The following is a 25,074-nucleotide window of genomic DNA, read 5'->3' as shown; positions in this document are numbered from 1 at the left end:
GGAGCCGCAGCAGCAGCATCCCAGCATGCAGTGCCCCATACCCATTGAGAAGCGTGTCACCATTGCCATCTAGAAGCCAACCACCACCAAATGCTACCAGTCTATAGCCAGCCAATTTGGCATAGGGAGATCGGCTGGTGGGTCCATTGTGAGGCAGGTGTGTGATGTCACGCATAAGGTATCGTTGTACTGGGTTTTAAAGCTTGGAGATGCTCAGGAGATTTTTGATGGCATTGCATACATGGGGTTCCCAAACTGGGTTGGGGTAATTGATGGGACCCATGTCCCTATCATTTGGCCCCCACACCAGGGCTCAGAGTTTATGAACAGAAAGGAGTATTTCTACATGGTTGCTCCTAGGCCTGGTTGACCACCATGACATGTTCACAAACATAAATGCAGGGTGGTCTGGAAAGGTCCACAATGCTATTTTTTTTTCAGAATGCTGCTCTGTTTACTTTAAAGAATAAAGGAGACTTTTCCCCCCAGATCACTATGAACATTAATGGTGTGGAGAATGCTCTGGTTATCCTGGGAGACCCAGTTTATTCTCTGCTTCCCTGGCTAATGAAGCAATTCACAGACCACTTGGACAGAAGGAAGGAACTGTTTAACTAGTGCCTCGGTAGTTGCAGAATGACAGTGGAGTGTGTATGCGGCAATCTGAAAAGAAGGTGGCTCTCTTTATGGGCTAATTTGCCTAGGATTATATCTACATGTATTTTGCAAAATAGCTGTGAGAGTAAAGGAGAAAGCCTTAACAGTCGATGGGAGGCTGAGTGACGGGGACTTGCTCAGCGGTTTAAGCAGCCAGTTGAAAATGGAAACAGCCATGGCAGTACTGTCAGGGATGTATATTGCTCTTACTTTGAGTCTCAGGCCTGAAAAGGTTCAGCTGTACATCCAGCTATTATCCCAGGGAGTAGTGGGGAGAGTGGAATGTGAGCGTTGGAGTCTTTTATGGGTGGTGGAAGTGGCACATTATGGCACTCCTTATTTTATCATGTCTGTGCTTTTATACTTTTAGAAAAATCTATGACATGCAAAATTTAGGTTTTTTCTGTGTACCATGCTGCCACAGATCCACAGCATGCCCCAGCTTTTAAACAGTCTCCTGGAGGAACCACTTCAGTATGCCAGACCCCCAAGGGCCCAACTCTTTCTTTAGGGTAGGAACCAGCCTCAATGCCTCTGAGACTGAGCTCCTGGGCTCCAGTAATCCTGCTTTGCACGGTGAGCTCTGCCCAGGCAGTCCAGGGACCAATGTACCTCCACAAGGATATTCAGTGTTACCAGGCAGCCTTTTCAAAACAGAGCAGGATTTATCAATCAACTGGAACACAGCTCTGGAAGTCGCAGAGAAATCAGTGTTAAGATGTAGTTCATTCTGGCCAAGCAAGCTCTCCTCACAGCTACGCTGGAATCCATTTTTGGCTCTCTCTCCCTCTCTCTTTGGCAATCCCAAGTGAGAACTGCTGTCTCTCTCCCAAAAGCCAACTTTTATGCCAGCCACATGACACCTTTCATGCTGAGTTCACGTGTCCTGCCTGCTGGAGTTTCCCATGTATAATTGTCCGTTGTTCAGTCCTTACATCTCCCATTGTCTTTGCGGACCCTCCATCAGTATGGGTCAGTTTCAGTCAGTGCTTAAAGAAAAGGAGTACTTGTGGCACCTTAGAGACTAACCAATTTATTTGAGCATAAGCTTTCGTGAGCTACAGCTCACTTCACGAAAGCTTATGCTCAAATAAATTGGTTAGTCGCTAAGGTGCCACAAGTACTCCTTTTCTTTTTGCGAATACAGACTAACACGGCTGTTACTCTGAAACCAGTCAGTGCTTAATGACCCTTTCATTCCATCCCAATCAGTAATGTAAGACAATACCTTATGTTTCCCGCTCTTCCCCAAGAACAGCTTTTTAACCTTTTGCACCCACTTAGCAATGCAATTCATTTTGTGCCCACTTAGCAATGCAAAGTGCAGAGGGAAACAAAGGCTCACAGAGGAATCATAAAAACTTTACAGAAAATTCCTACTTTGTCACACATGCATTGCCAAGTCTTTTTGAATGAATTTTAATGATTTTTATTATTAAAAACAATTTATGTAACAACCAAAAATAAATCTTTAATTATGATTAATAATGAAATATTTAAAGTAGTGTTTAATAATGAAACACTGCTTTAAAGTGACACAGTGCAGTGGAAGGCAGGCTCCAATTCACAGGTGAATATACGTCTTGCCTCTGTGTCTTCTTGTTCTTCTGCCCTCTGATGTCAAGCCTCAAAGTACCAGATGTGTTACATGGTATGAAAGAGCTGGGCTCTCGGGGCAATTGTTTTTGTTGCCCTGAGCTTCAGCTGGGGAGAGGAATGGTATCTGGGAGCACAACTGTAAGGTTTCATTGGGGGAACATATGCTGATGTTCTCAGTATTCTGTATTGTTCAGGGGTTGCAGAACATGGCTGGGTCCTGGTTGAGGGCACTGGAATGTCTGTGTGCTGCAACGGAGCATTCTGAGTCTATGTGACCTCCAGGAGCTGCTACTGCATCTCCCTGTCTTTCTCTACGGTGGCTTTTGCCATGGCCGCGCTGTCTCTGGCCACTGCAACACTTTCTCTGGTGTCTCTCAGATCCAATCTCCAGCTTGCTATTGTTTTCAAGTTTTGGGGGAAGTCTGCAGTGAGGTCTGCAAACATTTCTTCCCTGATTTTCCAGTTCTTCTCCCTCAGCTTAGCAAGCTGCTCAGACCTTGATAAAGGCCCTGTCTTTGAGGGTCTGGCCACTACAGGCACTGTGGCTGCAGGAGTGGGAAGAAAAAACAAGGGGTTATTCTTCATAGTCCAGAGAGGCAGTGATAGCATTTTTAACATGTATTTCATGTTTCCGCTCCCTGAGATTCTTCCCAGGTTTGGGAGAACCTCAGAGGTGGTAAGGAGTGTGTGCAGGGAGTCTAGCTTGGGATTTTGGGGTTTGTAGTTGTGCGTTGAAGGCTGTGAGGTTTTGGGGATTATGGTCCTGGTTTGGCTTTGCGGTTTAAGCTGTGCCTTGGAGATGGTTATATGGTCTCAGAAGGGTTACCGGAGGGTATCTGGGGGCAAGATGGATTGTAATCATAGAATATCAGGGTTGGAAGGGACCTCAGGAGGTCATCTAGTCCAACCCCCTGCTCAAAGCAGGACCAATCCCCAATTTTTGCCCCAGATCCCTAAATGGCCCCCTCAAGGATTGAACTCACAACCCTCACAGGCCAGTGCTCAAACTACTGAGCTATCCCTTCCCCCTCTGTGTAGATAATGTTACACTTAGGTGGGTGACCAGGAGGCAGAGAATGGCCTTAATCAGAAAGGCAAAGGGCAGACCAGAGAAACAAGGTGTGAAGTTACTCACCAAGATGGTCCCTCCCTCCCTCTCTGCCAGAAGTTCTTCATGGGAATTGTAAGCTATCTCGGGGAGCAAATGACTGCACAGCTATCCCACATAATGTTCAGATCAAAATCAAGCAATTTCTCAGTCTAAGATTCTGCTTTATGTCCCCTGCAGACCTGCTGAAATTGCAGAGAAAAATAGATGGGGTTCTGCAGTGACTGTTCAAAGCCTTAACTTGGTCTTTTTCTGTGTAAACCGATCAGAAGCCATTAGGAGTTGTACGCTGTGCTATCCCTAGGGTAAACATACTGTCCTATACAAATGCCTGTTATAAGGCATATATACCTCAGCAGGAAGCTGTAGTCTTAGTATCTTTGCAGCATGCAATACCCATATCTACCTCATGGAAATGGAGAATACTAACCAGATTTTTTTTCTTGTAACCACTTTCTCAATAAACTGTTGAATTTCACACCACTGAATATTTTCATTATTTGAATATGCTGCGGGAGGCAGGTTGGGATAGAGGCTCTTATGTTCTCATGAGGTTGTGGCTGTGCCCTGCTTCTCGCTGTTCTTTGGGGCAGGAGGGTGGGTGTTCACTGGGCAGGACAGTTGAGTGGTAGGAAAAGGAAAATAGATAGATGGGTATGTGCCTTCCATGGCATAGGCTTGTAAACAGTCTATGATCAGAACTTTAGCATGAGACAGAAGCTGATTGCCCAGCAGGTCCAACTGCCATTTCAAAAATGTGAGCAGCAGATGGTTAACCAATGAAGGGGAACAGTGTGGGCTGAGGGAGAGAGGTGGGGGCTGAAGACTGGGAAAGACTCATAGTTCACATCTGCCAACAACTTAAATAACTCCTCTCCCTCCCCGGCATTTATCCCTCTGATGTATTTATAGAGAGCAATAATATCTCCCCTCAGCCTTCGTTTGGTTAGGTTAAACAAGCCAAGCTCTTTGAGTCTCTTCTCAGAAGGTAGGTTTTCCATTCCTCGGATCATCCTAATAGCCCTTCTCTGCATCTGTTCCCGTTTGAATTCATCTTTCTTAAACATGGGAGATCAGAATTACGCACAGTATTCCAGATGAGGTCTCACAAGTGCCTTGTATAACGGTGCTAATACTTCCCAGTCTCTACTGGAAATACCTCACCTTATGCATCCTAGGACTGCAGTAGCCTTTTTCATGGCCACATCACGTTGACGGCTCCTAGTCATCCTGTGATCAACAAATGCACCCAGGTCTTTCTCCTCCTCTGTTGCTTCCAACCGCTAAGGCCCCAGCTTATAGCAAAAATTCTTGTCATTAGTCCCTAAATGCTTGATTTTGCACTTTGCACTATTAAATTACATCCCATTTCTATTACTCCAGTTTACAAGATCATCCAGATCTTCTTGTATGATATTCCAGTCCTCCTCCATATTGGCAATACCTCCCAACTTTGTGTCATCTGCAAATTTTATTAGTGCATTCTTACTTTTTGTGCCAAGGTCAGTAATGAAAATGTTCGATCAGATTGGTCTCAAAACCAATCCCTGAGGAACTCCACTAATAACATCTATCCACTCTGACAGTTCACCTTTCAGTATGACCCGTTGTAGTCACCCCTTTCTCCCAGATGGCAATGAGATATAGGGTCTCAGCATGGCTCCATGCTTAAGGCATGTTCTAAAGGCTGCTGGAGTATATTACCATAATGCTGATCTATTGGAATCTAGGTGTAAATTGCACTGTGCCAGGCTTTAAACAGGAGAAGGGTCATCTGGTCAACTTGCGGTCTCAAAGGTAAACAGACAGTTCTTCTTCAAGTGATGTCCCTATGGGTGTTCCACTTCAGGAGATTGTGCGCCCCTGCTCTTCTAGTTGGAGAATTTCGACAGCAGTGTCCAGTTGGGCCCCACGTGCGCTGACCCCATCTCATGCCATCATGGTGGTTAACTAGTGCTATGCAACCAACGCCCCCACCGTTCCTCCTCTGTCACAGAGGACCTTGTGAGAACTCTGAAGTAGAGGGGAGGAGGCTGGGTAGTGGAGCACCCACAAGGACACACATCTCGAAGAACCTCAGTTACTGCACAAGGTGAGTAACTTTCCCTTCTTCTTCCAGTGATGTCCCTGTTTGTGAGATAGTAGTTGGAGGACTGCAAAAATAGTGCCTGGCAGCACTTCATGCACACAAACAACAGACAACACTAACTCAATTTGCATCAGGTTTAGTACACTTTGAAAGAGAACTCCAGAGCCCATTATAAATGCAGAGTTAGTGCACTCTAAGGGGATGTCTACACTTACCTCCAGAGCGCTCAATCCAGTGGGGGTCGATTTATTGCATCTAGTGAAGACGCGATAAATCGACTGCCGAGCACTCTCCTGTCAACTCCGGTACTCCACCGGAGCGAGAAGCATAGTCGGAGTTGACGGGGGAGCGTCAGCAGTCAAGTAATCACAGAGAAGACACCGCAGTAAGGAGATCTAAGTACCTCGACTTCAGCTACGTTATTCACGTAGCTGAAGTTGTGTAACTTAGATTGATCCCTCCCGCACAGTGTAGACCAGGCCTAAGTAACTGACCATGTGTATGGAGGCATTTTCAGAGCAGACCAAGCCCCCTGTAAAGCCAAACCCTGAGTCCAAAGATCGTTCAAATTTGAGCTAAGTTTGGGTTTCCATACACTAGCTTTACATTTGTAAAGTAATGTATGCATGTGCATATGCAGACACACTCAGAAAATCAGTTGATCATGTATTTGTTTCTTTTGTTCTTGTTGAAATATGTTTTGGAAGTACATGAGAGTCTCCAGTGAATCACAGTCTCCTACTTGTCCAAAGCTATATATCAATTAATATTCCCTGCAGGGAATGAGAAACTAAACTTAAAAGGGTCTTAAATATTTTATTGACGAGGTATATGAAAGAGCCAAGGAAAATCCCTCAGGTTACCGCTGTAACCTAATTTCCAGCAGCAGTCATTCAGACAAAACAATACAACCGCGCGAGTAGTTCTCTTCTACTTTCCAGGAGAAAATAAGTTGGTTGCTGTTGTACCTCTGACCTAGCTACATTGAAATTACTTCAGTATTTATTTATCTAAATAATTGACTCTTGTAGTTTTCACAAACACTATATAATACGTTATTTGACTTCACTAAGGATGTTTTTTGCTGAGCAAAAGCTTTGTGAGAGTAGACTTGTCCCTGAGCCTGTGCTTTACAGACAAACTCAGGTAGACAGTCCAGTATGAGCTGTTGACATCTGTGGTGGTAGAATCTGTTCCCAGTGGAAAAATACTTCAACTTATCTTCAAAAAGTCATGGAAGACGGGAGAGATTCCAGAGGACTGGAAAAGATCAAATATAGTGCTCATCTATAAAAAGAGAAATAAGGACAACCTGTGGAATTGTAGACCAGTCAGCTTAACTTCGGTACCCAGAAAAATAATGGAGTAAATAATTAAGCAACCAATTTGCAAACACCTAGAAGATAATAAGGTGATAAGTAATAGCATGGATTTGTCAAGAAAAAATTGTGTCAAACAAACCTAATAGCTTTCTTTGACAGAATAACAAACCTTGTGGATGGGGGGAAGCAGTAGATGTGGTATATCTTGACTTTAGTAAGGTTTTTGATACTGTCTCTTATGACCTTCTCATAAACAAGCTAGGGAAATACAACTTAGATGGAGCCATAAGGTGGGTGCATAATTGATTGGAAAACCGTTCCAGGTGGTTCACAGTCAAGTTGGAAGGGCATATCGAGTGTGGTCCCGCAGGGATCAGTTCTGGGTCCAGTTCTGTTCAGTATCTTCATCATTGATTTAGAAAATGGTATAGAGAGTACACTTTTAAAGTTTGAGGACAATAGCAATCTGGGAGGGTGGCAAGTGCTTTGGAGGATAGGATTAAAATTCAAAATGATCTGGACAAACTGGAGAAATGATCTGAAGTAAATAGGGTCAAATTCAATAAGGACAAACGCAAAGTACTCCACTTAGGAAGGAACAATCAGTTGCACACATACAAAATGGGAAATGACTGCTTAGGAAGGAATACTGCGGAAAGGGATCTGGGAGTCATAGTGGATCACAAGCAAAATATGAGTCAAATAGTGTAACACCATTGCAAAAAAAAGCAAACATCGTTCTGGAACGTATTAGCAAGACATGAGTATTAGTGTTGTAAGCAAGACACAAGAAGTAATTCTTCCGCTCAACTGATTAGGCCTCAACTGGAGTATTGTATGCAGTTCTGGGCACCACATTTCGGGAAAGATGTGGAGAATTTGGAGAGGGTCCAGAGAAGAGCAACAAACATTATTAAAGGTCTAGAAAACATGATCTATGAGGAAAGATTGAAAAAAATGGGTTTGTTTTGTCTGGAGAAGAGAAGACTGAGAGGGAACATAACAGTTTTAAAGTACATAAAAGGTTGTTAACAACGGGAGGGAGAAAAATTGTTGTTCTTAACCTCTGAGGATAGGACAAGAAGCAATGGGCTTAAATTGCAGCAAGGGATGTTTAGGTTGGACATTAGGAAAAACTTCCTAACTGTCAGAGTGGTTAAACACTGGAATAAATTGTGTAGGGAGGTTGTGGAATCTCCATCCTTGGAGATCTTTAACAGCAGGTGAGGTAATCAACTGTCAAGGATGGTCTAGATAATACTTAGTCCTGCCATGAGTGCAGGGGACTGGACTAAATGACCTCTTGAGGTCCCTTCCCGTCCTATGATTCTATGAAACATTATCTCTGCTTGAAATTCAGCCTGCTGGGGGGATGTATACTTATAGCCTGTGGGTTAGATCCATGTCCTTCATAGCTGCTGAAAGCCAGCAAGGAATTGTTGGAGCTACTTCTGGAAATATTTGTTAGTGCCTCTGACTGTTGACTAATATATTCTGGCTAGCGTGTATATATATCTATATCCTATTACTAATATGTATTATCTGTACCATATATGCTTTAGTATTAATTAAGTACAAATACTATAGCAGTTATATAGCCTAAATTGGCCTATACCTTTATGCTAAGTATCCCATAACACCGTGTATTAACAGAAGATAGCAAAGTAGTCAGGATGAGGACATATGATTATTTTATCCGTTAGGGAGTTATTTTACAGGTAGGGAGTTATTCTCACAGGTCAGTACTGAAAAGTCCCAAAGGAAGAGGACAGGTCTGTTGTATTAATTTAGATGGAATAAAGGGCCCAAAAAGTAAAAGATGTTAACAGGACCCTGAAACTGTCCAACATTAAGCAGTTTTAAAGAAGGTTCAGGGTTTGGTGTACAGAGAGCTTAACCTGCTTAGTACCATGACAGACACCATTAAAAATTGTTTTTTAATCTGTTATTAAAGATACAGAAGAAAGGGAAAAACAGTTAAAGCGTTTGAAATATAAAGTATTAAGTAAGGCTTTTATTTTGACAACATCCCATGTTCCCTTTCCCTTTTGATGTGGATAGTTTTTAGAAGGAAAAACCTGGTTGTTTGGCAGTCTTTAGGTGGTATTAAAGACGGCAAGAACTGTTCTTTTGGAGAAAAGAGAAAAAGTTAGTTGAGCTGGGCTGAAGCTGCTGCTGTTGTTAAAGTCCTATTCCATTTCCTAGACTACAAAACAAGACAAACACTCACAAGAGGGGAGAGAAAAGAATAGCCAAGGGAGAATATGCAGCTTCTGTCTCTGGCGTTGATTCTCACTTGCAACCTCATTGCTGGAAAAACACAGGCACAGCATGTGGCCTTGTCAGCCACTCTGAGACCTGACAAACTTGCACTAGTGTTGGACTGTTTAGGTTATTGCTTTTAGCTGCCTTTTTGGTCACAGGCTTGCAGCGGTGTTGCAAAATATGGTCTTGGCCAACTAAGACAGATTTTTATTAAACAGAAGGAAAAAAGAGGGTAGGAAAGAAACCAAAGAAAGTGGGGAAGGGAAAAAACCACACAACCGGGAATTTGGATTGTGTGGCAAAGTCTCACATGACAGGTGGCATTCAGGACTGAGCCGGAACTGGTGCAGATGTCAATGTCACAGACCTTTCTCTGGTCTGGTCTAGTTAAGGCTAGGATGAAGAAGGCCTGGGGTTCAAGGGAATGGTAGGGATAACAGCCAACAGGGTGAAGCTTGCTCCATCCCCGTTTTTTGTCTTCCAGTCAGCCAGCATCTGCATCCATCTTTATTTTTTCCCAAAAAGAGTCTTATCTTTTGAGGGCATCAGTAGGGAGCGAAGGGCAGAATATTATTTTATTCACCAATTAGGCCTAATTTCTGACACCCCAATTTTAGTCGATTACTTTCCAATCTCACACTTTTCTTGTTTACCAGGCATGATCTTAACACAGTCCTTGAGTTATATCAGGAGGCTTTTTTGTTTAGACTAATTCAGTCTGTCTGTCTCTCCTTTTTGCATGTTTTCCCATCAGCAGTTATTGTAACACTTTATGAACTTTACTTTTACAGTTGAGTTCACAATTAGGGTAAATTTGTAGGCTCAGTTATCACAACAAGTCTGCCACATCAGCTCACCTTGGTGCTCATGTTGGCGGTTTTATTCTCCCACAAGTCTTTCTTCATTGCACTCCTTATGGCTGGGCAGGTTTTTTTAATAGTAAATTTCCCAAAAAATGCATTTTTCAGAATACTGAACTTATTCACAAAAAGAAAAGGAGTACTTGTGGCACCTTAGAGACTAACCAATTTATTTGAGCATAAGCTTTCGTGAGCTACAGCTCACTTCATCAGATGCATACTGTGGAAAGTGTAGATCTTTTTATACACACAAAGCATGAAAAAATACCTCCCCTCACCCCACTCTCCTGCTGGTAAGAGTGGGGTGGGGGGAGGTATTTTTTCATGTTTTTTGTGTATAAAAAGATCTTCTACACTTTCCACAGTATGCATCCGATGAAGTGAGCTGTAGCTCACGAAAGCTTATGCTCAAATAAATTGGTTAGTCTCTAAGGTGCCACAAGTACTCCTTTTCTTTTTGCGAATACAGACTAACACGGCTGTTACTCTGAAACGTGAACTTATTCATGAATTCTGGTTGAACTTGGAGAATAGTTTCTGCTAAAAAAAAATTTCTGCAATGTCTAAATGTTTTACTTCAACATCTTGCTTTGAATCACCATTTTCAAAATGACATTTTGTTGCAAAAAATTTCAATTTGAATCAACATTTGAAAAGTTTCTTTTGACAAGAACAAAAAAGAATTGTGTTTTTGTTTTGGCAAGGAAAAAAAACCCACAATCCAGTTTCAGTTTAAACCAAATTTTTCTTTTTTGCTTTTTCAGTTCAGTCACCAAACCAAAAATCAATTAATTAATTCAGCTGTAGCTGGAATAGTCTCCTTAACCCTGTATACCAGGCAGTCTTATTCTGCTTCTTCAAACCCCACTCCAGATTTACTTATTTAATTTGTTGTTCCATCACTGACCTCCACCCTGCCTTTAATGCTAGACTCTTCCAACTTTAGTATACTTTTTAAAAAAGAACGAAGAAACAGCACAACTAAGCACCACCTCATCTTTTGCTTTTCTAAACCATAAACTTCCATACCTAGTTCACCCCTCCTTTGTTTCCTGTCATTGCTCACTGTGTTATGTTTACTTTGCATTGTAAAGAGTACAGACTTGTCATTAGTGGCTGCACTGCTCTACGCAGTCACATAAATTTGTTTAATAGATTCATAGATCCCAAGACCAGAATGGTCCGTTGAGATCATCTAGTCTGACCTCCAGTATAACACAGGCCAGACAACATCCCTAAAATTATTCATAGAGCAGATCATTTAGAAATTATCCAATCTTGATTTTAAAATGGTCAGTGATGGGGAATCCATCACAACCTTTGGTAAATTGTTCCAATGGTTAATTACCCTCACTGAAAAATGTACTCGTTATTTCCAGTCTGAATTTGTCTAGCTTCAGCTACCAGCCATTGGATCCTGTTAGACCTTTCTAGGCTAGATGAACAAGCCTGTTATAAAATATTTGTTTTTCATGTAAATACTTGTAGACTGTAATCAAGTTGCCCCTTAACCGTCTCTTTAAGCTAAATAGATTAAATTATTTGAGTCCATCACTATAAGACATGTTTTATAATCCTTTAATAATTCTCTTGGCTCTTCAACATCCTTCTTGAATGGTGGGCACCAGCACTGTACACTATCCCAGTCGCATCAGTGCCAAGTACAAATCTCGTCTCCTACTTGAGATTCCCCTGTTTAGCACCCCAGGATCACATTAGTCTTTTTAGTCACAGCATCACATTGTGAGCTCATGTTCAGCTGATTATCTGCCAGGACCCTCAGATCTTTTTCAGAGTCTCTTGGTGTTGGTGTTGGATTGAGTTCCTTCTCTTCCATCTCACCATGCAATCTCAGTGTCCACTGGGGCTAAGACCGCACCCGGAATGCCCCTCCCAAAGGCATAGATAGCAGAGTGGACCAAACCATCCCTCAGTTCCTATTTATTATACGGGCAGTAAGAGTGAACCCCTGCAGTGTCCACTTCTCTGCTCACTATGCAACTTTGCTAGTCATGTGTGTGTACATTTTAGGTGGAGTTGTTAGTATAATTTTTTCTCTTTTTTGCTCGTACACCTTTTTAAAAAAATTAAAACTTTTTATTACACCTGCCTCCGCCCTGTTTTTTCAGCTTCCTTTTTATTTTCAAGAGGCCTGGTATTGAATTACTTCAGAGCTCTTAGAAGTTATAAACGTGGGATATGCTATTCAGTTTCAGTCACTTTCTACCCCACTTCTTCATCCTTTTTCAGGGACCTTCTCTCAGGAGAGACGGTTAAACCAATAGTGAATTCCCTTCTCAAGCTCAGAGCACTGAAAGCACTGAGAATGCCTCTGAAATTCAAAATGAAAGGTTTTACCCACATTGTTTTCTAATCCTGCAAAAGAAAAGGGGTGGCATCCAATCCTAGATTTGAAATGTCTCAGTAAGTTCACATTCAGGATGGTAACTCTAGCCTCCATAATCACCCATCATTAGAGCCCTAGGACTGGTTCGCAGCTCTTGACCTACAAGGTCGACATCCAGTACATAGGAAATACCTCAGATTTCAAGTGAAAGCATTCCCCTTCCAGCGCAGACCCTGGCTCTTTGATCTTTCAGCAGCACCAACTGCTTGGCAGTTGTAGCAGCTCACCTGAGGAGAGAAGGGATTCAGGTTTGTCCATGCTTTCATCATTGAGTCATTCAAGGAAGATTTCCAGGATGATGATGTCCCAGTTGAGGTTTACAAGTAATCCCATGCATATTTATTTTTCACAGGCCCCTAGCTCTTGCTCTGGCCTATACTTTTTATTTCCACACACCTTGAATGCTTCCTTGAAAATCTCATTGCCCTTAAACCTCCTCCACACTGATTTCATGCCATTTTCCTTGATCGATATAGATCTCAAAATATATGCCAAAGAGTTCACAGAATCAAAAAATTTCTCCCAACAAAAGAGGGCATGGAGTTGTTAAAGGAAACTCATCATAAGAGAGAGAGCAGCTGTATGTGATAGGCTGCCCTGATCTTACAATATTTCTAAACATTACAACCACCCAGGCCAACTTTTTCAAATTTGAATATCCAAAATTAGGAAAACAGGGAATGTCAAAAAAGGATGAACTACTTTCTGGTAATTCCTTTGTCCTAGGTTTTCTCTTCTCCGGCATTACCACATCCCCTCCTTCCTTTGGTGGGTGTGCAGTTTACATTATTTCTTGAACTGTTTTTGACCATTGCTTTGGAGTCTTCTGTCTTGCAGGCGGTGGGCAGGCTAGAGGTACATACTGAACATGTCAGACGGAACTTCTGTTTCTTGGTAGGTTTTCTTACTGCTGTCTATTAGAATATTTACCCTGCAAGTTGGGAGCACAGGCGGTCTATGCCAAAAGGAATTCCTCATAGCTAAACTCACAAACTTTGGCCCAGTGGTTATGAGTTGTGAGTACCAAACAGTTTGTTCAATATCTTGTTTCTTCAAAATAATACTTTTTAAAAGTAAGAGGGTGTGACCCAAAGCACCTTCTATTCACACTCTACACACTATTGTAATAATCTTTCCACAAAATATGCCTTGTGAGGTATTATTTGAAAACTAATGACTCGCTGGCCAATAATACCATGATGCGCATGTAGCAACATTATATGTACAGTTATGAATTCACCTGTATGATGTTACTTGTTCAAAACCAGACAGCCCTGCCTAGACAAAAGTTTTTAAATAGGGCCGTCCTAACAAAGTAATGTGGGTTTACCTCAGTTTAGATATAAGTAGTAAACAATACCATCAAGACAGAATGGAGGGAGATGGCAGGAAACAGAAAAATTTTATTTTGGCAGACACCAGTGGGGGAAGAGACAGCATGAAGCTTCCTTCACCACCAAACTCAATGATGCCTTCCTCACAGCTTGAATGAACGTCACTTTGGGGGGTGCAGGGGTACCTTACAGAAGAATCTATGTCAAAGGTTCACTGGACTATAAAAGAAAGGGGCAGAGAACCCCAAGTGATCTCTCTTTCACCAAAGAAGACAAAGGAACTGGCACCTTTGGGCTTCTGGAGAAGATCCTGACTGAGGAGGGGGCAGTCACCATCTTGTTGGAAGACTGGGTGAGAAAAGCTATCTTGAACAAATCCTTGAACAAAACCTTGCTAGATTAAGTATTAGATATTTAGATGTGTGTGTTCACTTTTATTTGCTTGTGGCCATTTCTAGATTTCTCTCTTACACTTGAACTCTCTTAAAATCCTATCTTCTTTTGTTAATAAACTTGTTTTCCTATTAAGCTAACCAGCAGGACTGTGTACTAAAGTCAATGTTAATGCCAGTTAATGTGACAAGCTGGTGGGGTTTGCCTTCTTAAAGGAGCAAACAAATCTTGTTAGTCTTCTGAATGTTACAGGAGAGGGCTGGACATATCAGAGCACGTGGGTCTGGGGAAGTTCGGGACTGAGGGTGTATTGGGGTCACTTGCTAACATTAACCAAGTCTGGTAAAGACAAATGTGTGTCTGTGATTGCTGCTGGCAGGCGGTTGGATTCAGAGTGGTTGAATGAAAGCTGTACGGCACACAGAACACAAAGTGCATGCTGGCTGTGTGTGTCCCAGGCAGGGAGCCACAAGTAGCAGAAGCATTTTGGGGCGCTCAGGGTTCTATTACACGCAGTGACACAACCTCTAATTGGTCTGAATTGCACCCCAGAACTTGACAGAGGGACATAAAAGCTACTTTTCAATTAAGAGTGCCTGAGGCATGTTGTAAAATTCTAGGTATTTTAAAGGTACGTTGAAGAATGCAGTCAAAGCATGTTGCTCATTTGGGGAGGGATGATATTTTGAGCTTGAAATCACCTGCTGAAGACTCAGAGCTGCTGTTTGTGTTGGAGTTGAATTTCTGCTTTTAGCCTTGCATTCCTTGAACCAAGTATTATGTTTAATTGCTGTTAGAATTAAGCCAAAGTTATGCAGGTGTGCTGCATATAATGTCATAACGAGATGACAGGTGCCTCTGGAGATTTAGGAATAAAATGAAACATAGAACATGTATGAAGTTACTTGCCGAAGGGGCGCTAGCCCAACTTTTCGCATTGTTTTTTATTTTTACAATCCATTGTTTCAAACATCCTTTATCAAAACTTAATAAACTTTTCTTCCCTGCTGATGTTCTCTGTTTGGCAAAGGTACTTTGCTATATTTCTGAAGCAGCAGAACCTAACTAAGTGATTGGGATTTTGTTTACCTTTGGTATAAATATCAACATCATTTGATACCTTTGGTATGAAATGATCATATAAAATGATCATCATTTTATACCTTTGGTATAAATATTAACATGATTAATCAGGAGCAATGTTCACAGCTGTGCATTAGCTGTTGTTGGCTACAGTGCTAGTAAGGAAGCTTCCATGTGTTTTTTTTCCTCTCTTATGAATATTATGAGTAGGCACATGCTCAGTAGCTACTTGCTCGAATTTGGCAGCTAAATTTTCCATTGAGTCTATCTGTCAAAGGTTGTAGGAATTGAGCAGGACTTTCCCTGTAATTTTTGCTCCCGGCTGCTGCAAGCCACTATGGTACCAGGCACAAGAGCTCAGAGCTCCACCTGCTGGTGTCCAGACAGCATGGAGGAGGAAGCATCCTGACTCAGATGCAGAGGGAAGAAAAGGGGGGAGAGGGGTCATGATGAAGGGAGTAGATAGGTACAAGGAGCTTGCTGCGGGTGGAAATAGAGAGTGACTGGGACTGGCTGGGAAAGGAAACTGGACAAGGAGGCGGGGGGTGGGGAGTGTGGGACGAAGAGCCAAGGGTGAGTGAAAGAAGACAGAGTAGGACAGGCTTGAAAGGACATGGGCAGAAGAGTTGTGTGGAAAGACCTGTGACTAAGGGATGAGAATGGGACTGGAATGAGGAGACAGATGGGGAGAGAGAGGACTTCTCAACTGTGTTGTGAAAATAAATTCATTCACGTTTGGGAAGCACTCAGATGCTGTGGTGACAAGTGCCATAGAAAAGTCTGTGAGGAAGTGAGTCATTCTTTATTCAAAGCCGGGTTTCAGTGGTGTGCTGTAAATGAGGGATAGGGCCACGCTTTAAACAATGAGGATAAAACAAAATATTGAATAGGTCTGATCTCAGTGTTACTTAGCTCTTGGTGTGTGATTTTATATATATAGCATAATAAATACTCACAGTCAGGGACATAGCTTGAAATCAGACTCCTGAGGTATTCGCTCTTCTTAACTGGGTTGTGTCCTGGTGCAACAAATAAATATTTTAGTGGAGTGGTAGTTCTGCTATAGTTACGATTAAGATCCGCTTACTGGTTAAAGGACAATTTGACTACGTGCTCTAAAACCCAAATGGTTGATCAGATAACTTTGGAATGTGGTATGCCTCATCGGATTAGAAATCCAAATTTGGGTTCATTTAACCAACTGGTTCCTGAGATACAGCCCCCTGGGGAAGAAAACAGCTTTTCCAAAGATTGGCAGATTCTACTAGTGCTTTTTTGCACACTCCTGGGGGTCATAGAATATCAGGGTTGGAAGGGATCTCAGGAGGTCATTTTGTCCAACCCCCTGCTCAAAGCAGGGCCAATCCCCAATTTTTGCTCCAGATTCCTAAATGGCCCCCTCAAGGATTGAACTCACGACCCTGGGTTTAGCAGGCCAATGCTCAAACCACTGAGCTATCCAACTATGACTGATCAGGGCCCAAAGGGTCCATTTGCCCCAGCTAGTGCATGGCACTCTGTACCTCTTTGGGGAAACAATATTGCAGATGCTATTCAGGAAACAGGTTCTACAGATAGGGTTGTGCCTAAGGCCATGTTCTTCCATCTTCTGTTCACAGGATTTTTCAATGTCCCTTGTTTTCCGCTTGCCCCACCATCTCTGTCTGAAAGAATGGATCCCGCACTGCTCTCCAGTGCTCTGCTACTTGTCAGGAGCACATTGTAAATGGCAGTGCAGTTAATTGTGAAGTTCCTAACTCAACAGGATTTAGAGTTTCCTGATGTTTGTCTGATGTGGATAGGAGCAACAATCGACTACTTTTGGCATTCACAGAACAGCTGAACATGATGGACCATCACTTTAGGGCTCAGGAAACTAGCACTGAGTGTTGGGATCACATCGTTATGCAGGTCTGGAATGACGAGCAGGGGATGCAGAACTTTTGGATGAAGAAAGCCACCTTCCTGGAACTGTGTGCACAGCTCACCCCAGCCCTGCAGTGCAAGGGCAGCCAGATGAGAGCTGCCCTCTCGGTGGAGAAGCACATGGCAATCGTAGTGTGGAAGCTGGTGACTCCAGACTGCTACCGGTTGGTCGTGAATCAGTTTGGAGTCAGGAAGTCATTCGTTGGAGCTGCATTAATGCAAGTGTGCAGGGTTATTAATCACATTTTGTTGTGAAGGACTGTGACTTTTGACAATGTGCATGAAATAGTGGATGGCTTTGCAGAAATGGATTTCACTAACTGCAGAGGGCACGCATATTCCAATTTTGGCACCAGACCACCTTGCGATGGAATAAATCAATAGGAAGGGGTAATTCTGCATGGTGTTGCAGACGCTTTGGATCACCATGGGCGTTTCATTGACATCCACGTGGGGTGGGGTGGAAAGGTGCATGATGCGCATATCTTCAGGAACCCCGGCCTGAAAGCTGCAAGCGGGGGCTTTCTTTCCAGACCAGAAGATTATAGTAGGGGATGTTGAAATGCCCATAGTGATCCTGGGAGACCCGGTGTACCCCTTAATGCCATGGCTCATGAATAGTTACATGGGAAACCTGAATAGCAGTAAGGAGCGGTTCAACAATAGGCTGAGTAGGTGCAGAATCACCGTGGAATGTGAGTTTGGCAAAATAAAAGTGTGCTGGTGATGCCTTTATGGCAAGTTAGATCTCAATGAGGATTATATTCCCATAGTCATAGCCGCAAGTTGTATGTTGCACAATATTTGTGAAGATAAGATTAAAAGTTTGCTCGTGGGTGGATTGCTGAGACAGAAAGTCTGGCTGCTGCTTTTGAGCAGCCAGATACCAAGGCTATTACGGGGGCACAACTGGGGGGCGATTCAAATCAGGGAGGCCTTGAGGCAACACTTTGAAGATGAGAACCAGTAAAGTAAGTTGCTATGCTTGGGACTGCAATGCTTAATGAAGTTGAGTTTTGCAAGGAAGCACTTGTGATTTTTGTGGCCTAGGATTCAGTGTAAGCATATGATTAAACTGCTTGTTTATTTGTTGCTGCCATCTGCTATCATAATTTGCATGGAAACAAATAAAGAGTGCTTATCCGTTCAAAAAACTTTGCTTTTATTGCATACAAAACTACAACACCACACACAGACACACACACACACACACACACATGCTTGGGGGAGGAGAGGTACCAGGAGAGGGCTGACTTTCAGAGCTGTGCATAAGACCAGCTATCATTTGAAAAGGTGTCCATGGAGGTGGAGTGAACAGGAAAGCGAGAAGTCCCAGAAAGCAGAAAGGAATGCGCGGGTGGAGTTTGGGGAGGGCTTGCGAAAGAGTTCTGAATGTGCTGAAAGAGAGGGCGGGCATACATCTGCTCAGTCTGGAGCGTTATGAGGGACTGCAGCATCTAGGTTTGCTGCTCCATAACTTTTATCTCCTCTCAGTTGCGTCCCTAACGAAGCCCTCATTTTCTTTTCTGTCCTGCCTGTCGATTTCCCTCCACTGCCTGCGTTCCCTTTTTTCTGCATCTGAGTATTGCAGCATCTCCTGGAAAGTGTCTTCTTTGCTCCATCTCAGGGCTTTCTTATCTGGAGGAGGCACTCTGCCAGTGTGTAGGGCAGTGGTTCTTAACCTTTACTGCAGCCTGCACCCCTTTGGTTCTCAAAATATGTTCTCGCAACCCTTATCAAAAATCATTGAACTAGGTCAGTTCTTTAAACCTAGATATATCATAACTATAAAATGAAAGAGAGAGAATTATATATTTATTTTAATTTTGCAGTAAAATTAAGAATACATGAAAAATTACACACTTTTTTTAGAATTATATATTTATTTTAATTGCTGAAAGTGGCATTGTAGTGTGTACACCTACATTGTTTGATCGCCCAAAGCTACCTTTTTGCGAAAAATCTCTGTAATGTAGACACGGTCTAATACTCTGGCACCAAGCGGATTATACTGTGTGTCTGCAGACAGAATGCCCAAGAGGGTTGGTAGCCAGCCAGAAATCTCTGTGTGGCTCAAGGAGCTATTGAACCTCAAGGCTGTTGAACCTGAGAAGCAACGAAGCACTGTACATTCAAACCCAACCTTTGGAAGAAAGCTAAAAATAGGAGGGAAGGGATGGGATGGGATGCTGAGAGTGGTGACATGAAAGTGGGGAGAGGGCAAGTGGGAGAGATTAGTACCCTGGGGTGCCTGTCAACCCCATATTCTCCCCTCCCATATGTGTGCTGTGATCTGGAGGTCCCTTTCCCTGTCCCCATGTGAGCTTGGATCTCGGGTCTTCTGTTAGTCAGAGGGGGCCTGAACCCCTTTCCCTGGCCCCCATGTAAGCTGGCATCTGGGAAAGCCCTGCCACTCTGGATGGGGAACTGAGAACAGGCATGCTGAGAGCATGCACCAAGAACACACTGCTGATACTGGGGTGAGGAGTTGAGACTGGTCATGCATGATGCTCACCACAGTCTCTCAAGCACTGGTACTGTCAAGGGAGGGTGAGAATGTGCACCGAGATGAGTGGAGCAGTTCATACATCTCAGAGCTATTACTTCAGGCTGCATTCATCCCCATAAGATGTTCGCATTCATCTGAGAACATCACATTGACATGAATGGGCCACTTCATACCTCTCAGATCCTGCTATGCTTTCAGGATTATCCTGTGCTGGGAATCTGGATATAGCAAAACAGTTGCTGATGATTAATTTCATGCAATATTATATAGGAGAACCACCTCTGCTACAATTAAGATTGAGACGACTTTCTGTTTAAAGGACAATTCTACTAAGTGCTCTAAAATCCCCATGCTTCCCAGCTTGGCTTGAAATTTGCTGCACCTCAGAATGTGCAGGATAGGGCTCATGATTCAAATTTGGGGTCATTTGAGCAAGAGGTGACTAGGACACAGAGTTGGAGAAAACAGCTTTTCTTAAAGTTCACAGATTCAAGTAATTCTTGTTTCCCCACACACTTGATTTCTAAAGTGCAAATGGCTTAATAGGATGGGAAGGGAAAGGTGAGGTGGAAATGCGGGGAGGGGCTATATGTGGCAGAGCATGGTGAGGGAGAGGGCGTTGCAGAAGAAGATAGACACTGGTCTTCGCTCACACGGTAAAAGTGACTGTAACCACCATGTAATGAAAATGTCAGGTTTTTGGGGGGAGGTAGACCACATATGAGATTCCTTTCACCAGCCCTGTTAGCAATTACATACCAAACATTTCCAGGCATGACCATCATCCCCATTACACTATAATAAAGAATATAGGGGGAGCACTTAGGAATAACATAACAACCTTCTGTCCGAGTAGAGAGAACAGTGGACTGGGACTCAACAACGTAAACCCTGTGCCTGGTTCTGCCATTGGCCTGGTGGGTGTCATTGGCCAAGTCACTTCACCTCTCTGCCTCAGTTTCCCCATCTGTAAAATTTGCATGATGTTTTCCTTCAGTAAATTTCTTTGAGATCTATTGATGGAAAAGCATTGTGTAAGAGCTAAGTATTATAATTACTTGGCTACAGCAGCATCTCAGTTGTACACCTTCCTGATAACTGCTGGTGCCTAAATGACCACTAAATTCCACCAACGACATTTCTTTTTCCGTTAAAAAAATCAGTACATTTACTGACAAAAAACTTTGTTAACACAGTGTTATAGTTGCCAGGTGGTATCTCAGGCCCCTCCAGAATGTGGAGTTCATCAAAACTCAAACTTCTGAAAACTAAAAAATAGAGTTCTTCAGGTGATTGCACATGTCCAGTTTGTTGTAGGTGTGTTTAGTTAGTGTAGTTTAATAGATAGTGTAGTAAAAGAACAATAACCACATTTGTTGTTTGTGTGACTCTGGCACTGGAGCTATGCCATGCTGTCCAGATTTCAAGCCCTGTCACTCTTGTGGTAAGGCAATGCCTAACAGTGACCCTCCCGCTAGCTGCCTTAAGTGCTTGTGGGGAGGCTCATGTGAGCAACAAATATGGTATTTGTAAGGGCTTTAAACCCTGCTCCAAAAAAGACAGGACAGCCAGATTGAAATATCTTCTACTAGGCTCAGCGCTGAGTCTTCTGTCTGAACCATCTACCTCAGTCCAGGTACCAAACACCTCAGTTTTCAGTCGTGCATCTCTGGCATTACCGGTACCGAGAGGCAGATCAGCATCACTGGTACCAAAGATGAGGCACCATAAAACAGACCCGGTACCAGAATCATTGAAGAAAGCAAAGAGGTTGAGCTCATTTAAGGACTCGGGAGGGTGCTTAAAGCATAGTCGCTCCCCCAAGCACACCTCTAGGCAGGGGGGTTCATTGATTCCAGAGCGCAGTACAGCAACGTTGAGACTGGCTCATGAAGCACCATGACTGGGATCACCTCACACACTAGTACCACAGAGTGCTTTCCCGGTACCATCTACTGCTGAGGCTCTGAGAGAGTTGTTGAACCTCTTGGTACTGCCATCGCCGGCAGTTCAGGAGTCTCGCCTAGCACCAGCACCCAGTACTGATGTTAGTGGCTTCACCGCCGCACTGATTCGGTCCATCAGGGTGCCAATTAAGAAAGTACCAACTAGGGGAAAGCTGCTTGATTTTCCCGACTCCCCTTTCTTCAGAGACTGAACTTACCTCTCCAGTATGAACAGGAACAGCCCCGCCATGGCCACAAGACTCTGAAGTAGGATCCCATGTCTCCCAGCCTAGCCCATCTCACCATCAGAAATATACCACATTCACACCCTGGTTTTGGCCTCAATATCAACAGTGGGCTTACTGAAAGTGTTACGAATTACACCTGAGAGGACATGCACACAACTGCTGCGAATTATACCTGGTAGGACATGCACACAAATGCTACGAATTACACCTGGTAGGACACGCACACCAATGCTGCAATTTATACCTGATAGGTCACGCACAGTTCGAATCTAGGCTGAGGCACATAAACAAAGTCCATAACTGCAGAGTTCCCAAAAGACACTAAGTTTATTACGCTCGAGCTGGTGCCCCCCTGCTAGCCAGGAGAGGACCCTGAATACAGATTATACAAAGGTTATATACTTTGTAGCAAAGCATGTTGCCCTCGTGCATCGGAATCCTTAGCCAATAAACAAACCCTTGTCTTATCTACCACCTATCCCTGCTTGGTGCATTCCTTGTGCTATACCAGTATGTTAATTACACAGCATGGTCCTAAAGCCATGCATCAGTAATCTTTATTATCAGGATGGGAGGCCTCACATCAAGGCCAAGAGACAGGGAGTTAGAGACTGACAAAAACCAGATACTGGGAGTCAAGGCAGGCTGGAGACAAGGAGGAGGATTTTCACAGGGATTCAGTATCTAAGGATTACTCCTCCTGGTGTATGATGTGCTGGCATTTAGACAATGGTGGGCCCCAAACCAAAATGGAGTCAGATGTGCTAACTTTTCCTTAACAAAAGGAGCCTTTGGCCACGCAATTGGGGACCAGGGCTGCACCAGTGGCCCTTTTGGAACCCATGGGGTTTCCCTTGCAATTCAGAGCATTCTTGCATCCACCTCAGCCTGCTCCATCTACTGGCTGTCATTGCTCTTCTTGGCAAAAACTGACAAGATTCTGCATAGTCTCCTAGGCTTTAGTGTGACCCTGAAGTCCCTGGGCATTTCCACCGCAACAGTGAAGCGGAAGGCCATCTGTCCTCACCAGTCCAAGTGATTTCAGGGGTTTGCCCCTCAAGTCCAGGACCTGCCGGGGGGAGGAGCAGAGGTTACAAAAAACATCCACTACTACCCTCTGCTTCTGCAGCTGCCAGTTCCTCAGGACAGGTAGCATCCTTGAAGACCTCATTTTGGTGGGTGGGTCAAGAGCACACTACCAGTGCTATGAGTGCCATCTTTTTCTTCCATAGCTTTTGCAAACCCACTTCTCTCATGCTTGGGCCCATATCACAACAGATCAGTAGATTCTAAGTGTGGTGGAAGTGGGATACTCACTCCAATTTGTTTCTATCCACCCCTCCCATCCCCTTCCTCATCCCTCTTCAGGGACCTCTTGCTCATGAGACAGTGTAACTACAAGAAATAAAATCACTTCTCCTTGTGGGAGCTATAGAAGAGGCCCTTTCTTTGTTCAGAGTAAGGGGCTTTTACTCCTGATACGCCATGATCCCAAAAGCAAAAGGGGGTCTCGGGCCTATTTTAGATCTAAAGAAGTTAAACAAATTCCTAAAAATTTTGAAATTCCAGATTGTCACTCTAGCTTCCATTATCCCTTTGCAGTAGCCAGGGATTGGTATGCTGCTCTCAAATTACAGGATGCTTACTTTCACATGGTGATGCATCAGAGCCACAGAAAATTTCTGAGATTCACCATCAGTGGTCGCCATTATCAGTTCACTGTGCTCCCCTTTAGTCTCTTGGCTGCCCGACATGTATTTACAAAGTGTATGGCGAAGGTAGCAGCATTCTTCTGGAGGTCAGGGGTCTATGTCTTTCCTGACCTGGACAGCTGGCTGATAGGAGATCTATCGAGGTCCAGTATAAGAATAATCTGACCCACCTTCAAGGTGCTAGGCCTGCTGATCAGTACAGACTAGTCAGTCCTATCTCCAGTACAGAAAATAAAATGTATTGGAGCAGTCCGGGACTTGACAACAGTCAGGTTTCGTGCAAAAGCTCATTCTAGACTTAAAGGCCTATCTCCTCACTACAGTGAGAAATTGTGTTTAAGGCTGCTGGGACACATGGCAGCGTGCACTTATGTAGTACAATACACCAGGTTGCATTTCAGACTCCTTCAAGGATGGTTGGCTGAGGTGTATTCACCAAGGAGACACCACACAGACATTTTAGTGCATGTACCAAATCAGCTTTTAGCCTCCTAGGATTAGTGGAAAAACCCTTCCAACATCTGCAAAGGAATTTCCTTCGCTCTGCCTCAACAACCTCTTACCTTAGTTATGGATGCATTTGGACCTGGGTTGGGGGTCTCACCTAGAACCCCTGAAGATGCCAGGTTTCTGGTCTACCCAAAATCTCAGTCTACACATAAACATCAGAACATTACAAGTCATCCAGTTAGCTTGCCCAGCATTTCTTCCTCACATCAGGGGAAGGGGCATGGTGACCAACAATACAACAGTCATGTTTTATGTAAACAAACAGGGAGCCCAGTCCTCACTGTTCTGCCAGGAAGCAATTCTGCTCTGGGATGTCTGCATTGGCAACTCTATACTTCTGAAAGTGGACGACTTCACAGGGGCTCAGAATATGTTGGCAGATCTCCTGAGCAGGTGGTTTATCAGTCACCACATGTGGTCTGATTGCCCAGATATAACAAAGTCCATTTTCAAGCTCTGGGGAACTTCCCAAATGGATCTGTTTGCAACAAAAGACAACAGAAAATATCACCAGTTTTGCTCCTGGGCAGACCACAGTCCGGGTTCACTGACTGAAGCTTTTCTGTTGCTGTGGTCAAAGGGTGTGCTGTACACTTTTCCCACCATCCTTCCTCTGCCCAGAGTTCTATGCAAGGTCAAAGAGTACAAGGCCCATCTTATACTGAGTGCCCCTGCAAAGTCTCATCAGCACTGGTTTTCACAACTCTTGAACCTCTCAACCAGTCCCCCACTGTCACTCCCACTTCACACAGACTTGATTTCACAGAATCATGGCCATCTCCTCAACCCCAGTCTTCAAGCCTTTCACGTGATGGCCTAGACGCTTCGTGGTTAACATCAGTGGAGGAGTTCTGTTCCAGAGAAGTTCAGGACATGCTGCAGAATAGTAGAAAACCATCAACTAGAACTACTTACCTGACTAAGTTTAAGAGGTTTTCCGTCTGGTCCAGACTGAAAGGGTTTTCCCCAGTTCTTACTTCTATTCAGCATGTGCTGAATAAAATTTCTTGTCCCTGAAACTTCAAGGATTGATGATTAGCTCAATCAGAATATACCTAGCAGCTATATCGGTATTTCATCCACTTATGGATAACTATGCTTTCTTT

The 25,074-nt window shown here is 43.6% G+C and overlaps 1 protein-coding gene across 40 annotated transcripts in view; it reads left to right on the top strand.

Moving 5' to 3' along the window:
* Positions 1-25,074, top strand: part of DTNB (dystrobrevin beta) — a 361,644-nt gene that overhangs the window by 195,017 nt on the left and 141,553 nt on the right. For 2 of the 40 annotated variants that reach the window (XM_037893708.2, XM_037893705.2), the window contains one exon: positions 16,737-18,197. The exons of the other annotated variants lie outside the window; for them this stretch is intronic. Coding sequence is in view for 1 of the 2 variants with exons in the window: in XM_037893705.2 (XP_037749633.1) it covers positions 16,737-16,785 (49 nt within the window). In the remaining variant the exon portion in view is untranslated. Of the gene's footprint in view, positions 1-16,736; positions 18,198-25,074 lie in introns of those variants that run through there. 40 annotated transcript variants of the gene reach the window in all.

This window comes from Chelonia mydas, chromosome 3 (assembly GCF_015237465.2).
Source record: "Chelonia mydas isolate rCheMyd1 chromosome 3, rCheMyd1.pri.v2, whole genome shotgun sequence".
Classification (NCBI taxonomy): Eukaryota; Metazoa; Chordata; order Testudines; family Cheloniidae; genus Chelonia; species Chelonia mydas.
This window is presented reverse-complemented; position numbering and strand designations above follow the sequence as displayed.